This window comes from Arachis ipaensis, chromosome B3 (assembly GCF_059453495.1).
Source record: "Arachis ipaensis isolate K30076 ecotype BB chromosome B3, ASM5945349v1, whole genome shotgun sequence".
Taxonomy (NCBI): domain Eukaryota; kingdom Viridiplantae; phylum Streptophyta; class Magnoliopsida; order Fabales; family Fabaceae; genus Arachis; species Arachis ipaensis.
In genome coordinates, this window is record NC_142438.1 from 11,214,987 (window position 1) to 11,223,697 (window position 8,711).

At 35.7% G+C, this 8,711-nt stretch overlaps 1 protein-coding gene across 2 annotated transcripts; it reads right to left on the bottom strand.

The window, feature by feature from the left end:
• Positions 1-9: 9 nt before the first annotated feature.
• TPR16 (Heat shock protein DnaJ with tetratricopeptide repeat-containing protein) lies at positions 10-7,153 on the bottom strand. 2 transcript variants are annotated; one of them, XR_015907212.1, is made up of 12 exons: positions 4,928-7,153; positions 4,503-4,742; positions 3,822-3,951; positions 3,324-3,476; positions 2,930-3,174; positions 2,558-2,627; positions 2,054-2,260; positions 1,562-1,797; positions 1,192-1,270; positions 993-1,115; positions 233-771; positions 10-151 (listed from the first exon to the last, which is right to left on the bottom strand). XR_015907212.1 is itself a non-coding variant. In XM_088508157.1 (11 exons), exons 1-11 carry the CDS (start codon positions 6,805-6,807, stop codon positions 604-606), a joined length of 3,531 nt encoding a protein of 1,176 aa, XP_088364283.1. In that variant the 5' UTR covers positions 6,808-7,153; the 3' UTR covers positions 10-603. The 2 variants fall into 2 exon arrangements, 1 of the variants encoding a protein (XP_088364283.1); XM_088508157.1 differs by having other exon boundaries at positions 10-771.
• Between the last annotated feature and the right edge of the window lie 1,558 nt (positions 7,154-8,711).

Sequence of the window (8,711 nt, forward strand, 5' to 3'; positions counted from 1 at the left end):
AACCAATGATTTCAAAAATTACTTTGTTAGCAAAATTGCAACTGGTGGTTTCATAAGTCGTAATTACAACCTTAGAAGTGGTATTACAATCTGATTTCATCTGTACATCTCAGTATAGACTTTCTGACAAGTGTGTCTATAAAATTTACATCTGCAAAACCAACAAAAAAATCAGACCTCAATCATAAAAGCAAAATTTCAATCTTGGCCAAGCTTAATTACCGAAACCTACCTCTAAGTAATGGTCAGCCATAAAAAAAAAAATATATATAAACAAATGCTCTTAGAATGAAATCACATCTTCTTCTCTTGTCAGAGAAAAGTTCTCCCAAAGCAACCGGAAACATTGGCCAGCAAAACTTTTCCGATCTCGTGTTTAATTCGCCAATTTAGGTGCCTGTTGGACCTCTCTTGAAACTCCAGACTCAAGCAGCATAGCAACTGAATGAATGCATCACTGAGTTTCTCAAAATGCACATGCAAGTGCAGCAGATAAAGAGATCACCTTACTTGGCCCAACATCAGTGAAGTCAAACTGTAATCCTGATCCTAGCCAGATTAAATTTCACGGTTTTTTCTTATTTCCTACTTTGTTGGCCAGGTTCAAAACTGAGGAACAGAATTACCGTATGATCTCCGACCCTCTCTCCATGATCTCCTGCCACTTTGTTCAAATGGATAATACTGGGCATCCGCACTAGGTCTAGGCATAGGTCCATGGCGTTTCTTTTGGGCATTTCTCATTTCTTCTTCCGCATCATATCGTGCCCGCTGCAAGAATGCAATGATAAAATGAATATGCAACGCATTATGCTCCAAGGCCCTTGCAACTTGGTTCATGTCCATCCGACATCTCATGCTAATAATATTTAGAATCTAAGCAATGTGGTATAAGTAACCAAAGAAATATATTCCAATTTGCATCACTGATCCTTCAATATAAACAATATTTAGAAGACTTTTAAAATTTGTTATTTGAATATACACAATACCTTGGCAGAGTCTGATAGGACAGCATACGCCTCGCCAATTATTTTGAAAAGCCTATCTGCATCTCTGTGTACTTCTTCAGCAATGTCCTTCCATATCCCATCATCTCTCAAAGATTGACCAGCCTACAGAATAAAACAAAAATGGTAAAACACGAATATTAATATATAAGCATTAACCCAAGTGGCCAATCAAAATTACTTTGTCTGGATGATGTCTAAGTGCCGCTTTCCGATAGGCCTTCTTGATTTCAGATGATGAAGCAGATGGCTCAACTCCCCTGCCAACATCAAACAGCAGACACACCATCAGTGACAGATATGACTTGCACACTGATTTATTCCCCCAGATACAATTAACCTTTCTAGGCTATCGACATTGCATATTTTCAAGATAAATGTGAAGATGTCGAGAATTTGCATGCTTATAGCCTTCACATTGAAATTTATCAGAAAGGTAGAGGGGCGGTGCCGTTGAAGAAAATGATCTTGATAACTTGTAACATGGGATTGTATTGGTACAGATGAAAAGTTATTATAAACAGGCCAGTGTTAATAAGAAAAGAACTTACAAAATGAGGTACATATCAAGAGGGATCTCCTTTCTGGCTTCCTCCTCTATTTCATAAAGCCGAATACGATTTTGTTTCAATTCATTAGTATAACTAGTTGACCGATCAGATAACCCAGGTTGATTGGTACTATCGTCCACTTCCTTACTAAGGAGGGAGACAAGTCTCCTAAGATCACTTGCTGCTTGATCATAATCCCTTATAATTTCATATAGTGTTGCACGCCTAGAAAGTGCCTGCATGAGTAATGAAGACATATCTTTCATACATATATTTATCCAATTAACATGCAATTGAAATCCTAAATAAAATCATTCATTTAGTCCGGAGTTCAAAAAGAATAAATTTTAGAAAATGAAAATACATATACAAAGTAGAAAGTTTGCAACAATACAAAGATAGCATCTAGGGGAACCTGCTATCAAGCATGGATAATATTAATATCTGGCAAAGTTTCAGTTCAAGGTTAAAGAGAAAAAAAAAAAAAAAAACCTTCAAATAATTTCCATCGAGTGCTATAGCTAGACTGCAATCTGCAATAGCATCAGTTATTTGACCTAATGCTTTATATGCAGCAGCACGGTTACAGTAACAGACAGCTGCAAATGGACGAGACTCCACATTGCAAGATAAAGCAGATGTATAATGCTCAACAGCTTCTGTGTGCTTTCCGGCCTGAAATGCTTCATTCCCTGCTACCTGCATTTAAATAAATTCACATCAAAATTTAAAATAAATGAATAAAATAAATAATTCCTTGTTGCAGAGAAAGGACAGAATGAATAAAACTGAAGCTGAAAAAATTTTAAATTAAAAAAAATTGGTCGGTCAAGTAAAACTACTATTTTACCTATTTAACTTGCATTACAACAAAACCTAAAATGGTAATGTTATATTGAAAAATGGCAGAAAGTTTCCCGGCACCATTTACTATAAAATAGAATGATAAAGTAAATAATCAACAACAATTTGGCATGAAAGACAATATAAGCTAACCTTGTGACGCAAAAGTTCTTGTATAGTTACAACTAGTGGTATGAGTGGTTCCAAAACCTTGCCTCCACTCCTTCAGGGACAATACCAAAGTTAAGATTAAAAACCACAAATAAAAATAAAAACAAACAAACAAGAAAAGCTGCTATTACATATTCAAGGGAATGGATATTGCCACTCGTATTTTGATGATACTACTCCTTTTTTCTACAAACGCATGCATACATACAATGTAAAAAGATCATGTGTGGAGTGGCATTATCAAAAATGGAAATGGCATTATTAATTCCCTATATTCAATCCCTTTTTGCCTTTTTTGGGTTCTCTCTTGAAGGGTCCACAAGAGGTTAAATAGTCATAGGTTAGTAAAATTACTTGTTTATGGCAGATAACTTTTCCTCTTGTTTCTCCAGGAAAGAAAGACCTTCTTCAAGCTTTCCTAGGTAAAAGTAGGCTTTAACCACCATTGAGCACCGCCATAATCTGAAGTACAATCTTGTTGAGCGTTCTTCATTATCCATATATGCGACTTGGGTACTGCCATCAAATGGATAAGAATTCTTCTCGGCAGAAACAAGGGTCTCGTCACACAGCTGAATCACCTCCTCATATCTACACAGCTGATATTTGAAGCAAAAGTAATCCAGATTAGCCAGATTAGCCACAGTTGGTATAAAACATTATATTACTACATGTAGCTTTATGCCGACTTTTAACATTATCTTAGCTTCAACAAGTTTCCAGCATACTAAGAGCGAGAGGAACCAACCATTGAAAGAGCCTCTGCTTTCATTTCAAGCAATTTTTCAGAGTGTGAACTTATCATCAGTGCATCATTAATGTGCTCCAGTGCACCCTCTGCGTCGGAGGATGTTCTTCTTTGTAAAAGCTCAGCAGAATGATTGATCAAATCTGACACTTTCTGCCATATGTTAAAGACAGAAACGCTAAATCAGTTACGGAAGAAAGGGAGGTACCTTCAGACCCTGTCCAGTTCAAAATTTATAACGGAAAAACCTTGGCAGCACTAATGTCAAAAATTAATTTACCGACAAATTGAAAAAAATGAACTTCAGACTGTTGTGAAACTGTACCACTTGATGGGTAATATAATCTAAAGTGTCGAACAAGTTGGATTTAAGAGGTTTCAACATTAAACCATTGTATGTGGAATCTGTAGCTAATAAATAACCTTTAACAAAAACGTAACGCTAATAATTGAAGCCTCCACAACATTAAATTCACAATAATTATAAAATAACCAAACCTGTGCCTTTTGTAAGCCTTCGGAGGCTTCCACAGCAATTTTTCTATCTACGCAAACATCAATTCCAGATTGCAAGCACTTTTTGAAGTATTGTGATGCATCTTCAACTTCCCCGAGGGCAAGGTAACAACTTAAACAAGAAAAATAATAAAAAGACTTAACGGATACAATCATCTGTCTCATATTTAAAACTATACATATTATTTAACATGTAAACTGTATTTAGGTAAAACATTGTAGGACCTAGGAAAGTATATACCTATTATTTAACATGTAAACTGTATTTAGATAAATAATTGTAGGACCTAGGAAGGTGCTTAAGATATTGTGGGAGCTATCAATATTTAAAACTATACACTTGCATATTTCCATATTATACATAACACATAAGGCATAAGGCATCATGCTTCTTTGTCTATCTAGATCTGTTCTTTCCTTACAAGATGAATAAAAAATAAAATTAGTAGTGTCACAGCACTCGAGTAGTCATCAATCTTAGAGTGCCTGCACAACACCACTACCTTCAGCTATACCCAACAACCTTTATACAACTATTTTCCACCCTACAAAACCATAACTGTGATCAATTATATCCTAAGCCTTCTGTTGTCCTACAAAACTAAAATATGTACAACTTAAATCACTAAGCACTATAACATCAGAAGCTGAAATGAAACTTACTTTGCAGCTCTAAGTTGCACCTTGAGGAAATTTGGATCTATGTTGGCAGCCGTCATACAATCTTCTAGTGCATCCCTCATCCTACCAAGAGACATATGCGTGGCAGCAAGGTTGCTATAACATAGCACCAAAGCCCTAAGACAGCCCCGAGGTGCTGCTTCTTTAGGAATACAACTAATTCCTTCTTTGTAAAAGTTCTCAGCCATACCCAGGTCTCCATTTTTATAGGCTTGGTTTCCTCTGGTATAAAGCAGAATGAGATAATAGTTGTAAAGTAATTTGAAGTTATCTAATTTGTTACACAGACACAAACAACCTAAAAAGGAAGAAATTGTAATGCAGTATCCAAAGATAAGTACATATCAAGTAACTGACTGCGCCTGCAAATATAATAAATAGCACAAACTGTCAAAATATATACTCACCTGAGCCGCCACTTTTCACAGGCTTCCTGAGAAGCAATGGCTGCAGCAGAAACAGAAGAAGTCTCCTTCAGCCCCTGCTCCTTATTCAACTCAGAATCCCTTGTTTTGGGTTGAGGCAAAGATACTTTGGCATTTGGACCAGGGCCTGATGTGAAAAGAGATGAAGTTGTAGAAAGGGGAGAAAATGCCACGGATGATGATGAATAAGGGACCTTTATGTTTGAAGTGTAGTTGTAAGTATCATGGCCGAAATTTAGCCAAGATTTCTTTTTGTAATGCCGTTTTGGGCTCAATGATTGAACTTCAGCTGATGGAGCAGCAGCAAATGTGAAGCCGGATCCACTTATATTTCTTGGACTGGAAACGGGACTTTGATGCAACATTATATTACTATCGTCGGCTTCAGTTTCTGCTGATGTACAAGATGCAACACTTACGCTCAGTTCATCGATAGCAGACTTAAAGCTTTCAGTTTCAAACTCTGAAATAGAGTCATTCCGTTTGTGTTCAACACTATTAGTTTCATGCATAGGATGCTCAGAGTTCCCTTCCTTTGTTTCCCTGCATGGAACCTCTCTCCCATAAATATTCAAGCACTCAGTAGCTGCAATTAGATCTTCATCTATAGGATCAACCAATGTTGTTTGTTCTGAATCATTAACCATAGAGTTGCTATCAATACTAAATGACTCGCTGTTGGATGCCACAGAATTTTCACTTAAGCATTGGTTTTCAACCAGTTTTTCCTGATATGGAGACACATCCATTGGTGAATAAGCATTTGGAGAACCCTGAGAGTTCTCTTGGGGAACATTGTCCTTCAGAACAAAACCTTGACCACTCCATGGCTGGGTTGGGGAGGCATACTGATTCAATTTCGCTCTACTTTTATTCACTTTGATGTTCCCACCTTTTCCCTTCTTTGCATTAGACTTCAATTTCTCATCAACACCTCCAAAAAGATTAGTCTTTGGCATCGTCGCAGGCGCTTTAAACTCAACCGAAGACAACCCTGAAGCATCTTGTTTCCCCGTGAAGACAAACTCAAATTCATCTCTCTTGGTAGCTTCAAAGGCACCTCCAACAGGCTGAGGCTGAAAATTCAAGCCACCAAATATAGGAGATGGTGCTGATGAAGACACTCTAGTTTCTTCCACTGGTTTTTGAAAAGGATTGTGAGAATGCGATTCATGAGAGTCCTTGCTCTCATTCACAAGTTTCAAATGCTCCATCTCCCTCAATAGAATCGCTTCTGTCCCTGTTCCTTTCCCAAATTTCATTCCATCAACTTGAGATTCTTCTATCATATTCAGATTCTTCATCTGGTTAATAACCGCATTAGCCGAATTCTCAGCAACAGAATCACCACTCTTATGCGCCTCTCCAGTGCTCAATTTCTCCTTCAGCTCATTTTGCAGCTCCGACTCAACAAAACTTCTGTTCGTATCAATATTCAACTTGCTCATCTCTTTCAAAACAAAATCATCATCGACAAAAAGCGAAGAACAACCAACCTTCTCGAAGCCCTCAACTTTCTTCGCCGCATTCCCAATACTAAGACTCCTCAATTGATCACTGATCCCTTTATCGACACCCGCGCCAAAATCGCCGCTCTTGTTGCTGTTACCTCCAAAGGAAAATGAGCCATATCTAGGGGAGGAAAACGGTGCCGGCGCCGCCGTAACCGGAGCCGTAGAGTCGCGAAATGGAGTGAAAGCAGGGGCATTGTTGTGCTTACGAAGCTTCACCAATCGCGGTCTCGAAAGGCCCGAAGCTGAAGAGGTCGTGAACGTGAACGCCGACGGAGGCGCGTTCGGAATCGAGAAACCATCGCTGCTACTAGCGGCGGCGTTGTTCTTGTCGCTATTGAAAGCTTCCATCGCGTTTAACCGTTAAATTCGAAGAATCGAAAGGGGAGAAGAGATAATCGGCGCGAATACGAGAGGTGAGATCGTGGTACGGTGGAGGTGCGGCGGCGGAGAGGGCGGGATATAACGGCGGCGCCGGAGAAGACATGTTACGTTGGGATCGGAGGAGGAGTCATGAGAAATTGTTGATGGACGGTGGAGATTGATTCTGGGGTGTGTGTCTAATAATCGTTGCTTGTTTGGGTTTTCGCCAATGATTGAAAATTTTGAAAAAGAAAACACCAAATGCAAACCCACAAAGAAGAAGATGTGTCTCAAAAATGTCTTAATCTAATTACCAAAAATTATTTATCCAATTGTTATTTTATTATTATTGTTTTTTGGATAAATAAAGGGTACAAGGGAAAGTATAAGACTTTGCCAAGAGAATATTTTATGATTTGTTCACACTTTTTAGATTTCGAATTCTCAAATCTTAAAAGTAAATATTGTCAAAAACTTAGTATACTTTTAACTCTCTCTAGATCTATTTTGCTTTATTATTGTTAAATAATGGGGTTAATGTATTTTTAGTAAAAGTTAGCATCAATCAAATGCATTTAGTATTTAAATTTTAATGTCATTGTATATATAATTTATCAAATTTCTTAATAATGTTTTGGCATAGGCAGTAAAGTAATTAATAATATAGAAACTTTTACACCAATAAAATGTAGACTTAGCAATATATAACGTTTCGCATTTATTCGATGTATATATAATTAATCAAATATTTTAATCATATTTTGGTATAGGTAGTAAAATAATTAATAATATAAAATAGAGAAATATTAGGGTTAATACTTTTTATTAAGAGTGTTTAGAATTTGATTAGACTCAAACTCATCTTTAAATTATAATATACTTTTTAATCTCATATCCAATCTTAGATCCGACAAAACTTTTATATTTCAGACTATTTTTTCACCAAATCATCATTTATCAGCAACAAAATCAACATATTTATATATAGATTTAAACATCATCTACAATATATATCAAACAATAGATATAAACAATATCATTAGTCGCAACAAAAATTAAACAATATTTCACCACAACGTATTATAAAAGAAAAAGAGGGAATTACATCTGGAACAGACACGAATTTGAAAAACAACTCACTATAATAGATCTAGTAGAACTTGAAAAGAAAAAAGGAGGACAGATATGAAACATATGCAAGTTTCAGGAACAGTGTAAGCTTAAGAAACAACTACACAGCAAAGGCCGCAAAGTGCGAGGTATGTCCTAATTGAGATTTTTTTTTTTCTAGTTAGGAGTAAGATTTGAATTTGTAAATTTTTAAATAAATATAAAAAAATTATGCTTTTTGAGTTATAATTTAGAGTAAAGTATTAATTTGGTCCTGTTCATTTTCCAAAATGACAAGACGACCCTTAACTAAAAACACGTTCCATTAGGTCCCGAATCCTGTACTTTATCTGCTAACCCGGTCCTTCTGTCAGTTTCACGGCGAAAACTCGACGGAAATTGCTGATGTGTCAGGTTAAAAAATGGACAGGGACCTAGTTGTCTCTAAATTTAAATTGGTTAGGGGTTTATTTGTTCGTATTATTCTTTAAACAATATTTTTTAATTATTTTTTATTTATTATATTAATATTCTTTTTTTAATAAATAAGTAAAAATTAATTAATAAATTATTTAAATTTAAAAATATCATTTATTATGAAACCAAATAAATAATTTTAAAATATAATTTTTAAATATATAAATAATAAACATTAAAATTCAGTTAATACATTAATAATAATAACCCTATGATATATTATTAATATTATGATCTAGCTAATTTTCACAATAAAGTGAAAACTAATGAACACATTATTTGATATATAGTAAATTTTTTTTTTA

Coding starts and splice junctions, on each gene's coding strand:
- TPR16 (XM_088508157.1), bottom strand. CDS start 6,807: ATGGAAGCTTTCAATAGCGACAAGAACAACGCCGCCGCTAGTAGCAGC. Junction 1,116..1,191: donor TTAGACATCATCCAGACAAA/GTAATTTTGATT, acceptor TTTATTCTGTAG/GCTGGTCAATCTTTGAGAGA. Junction 772..992: donor TCCTATCAGACTCTGCCAAG/GTATTGTGTATA, acceptor GCATTCTTGCAG/CGGGCACGATATGATGCGGA.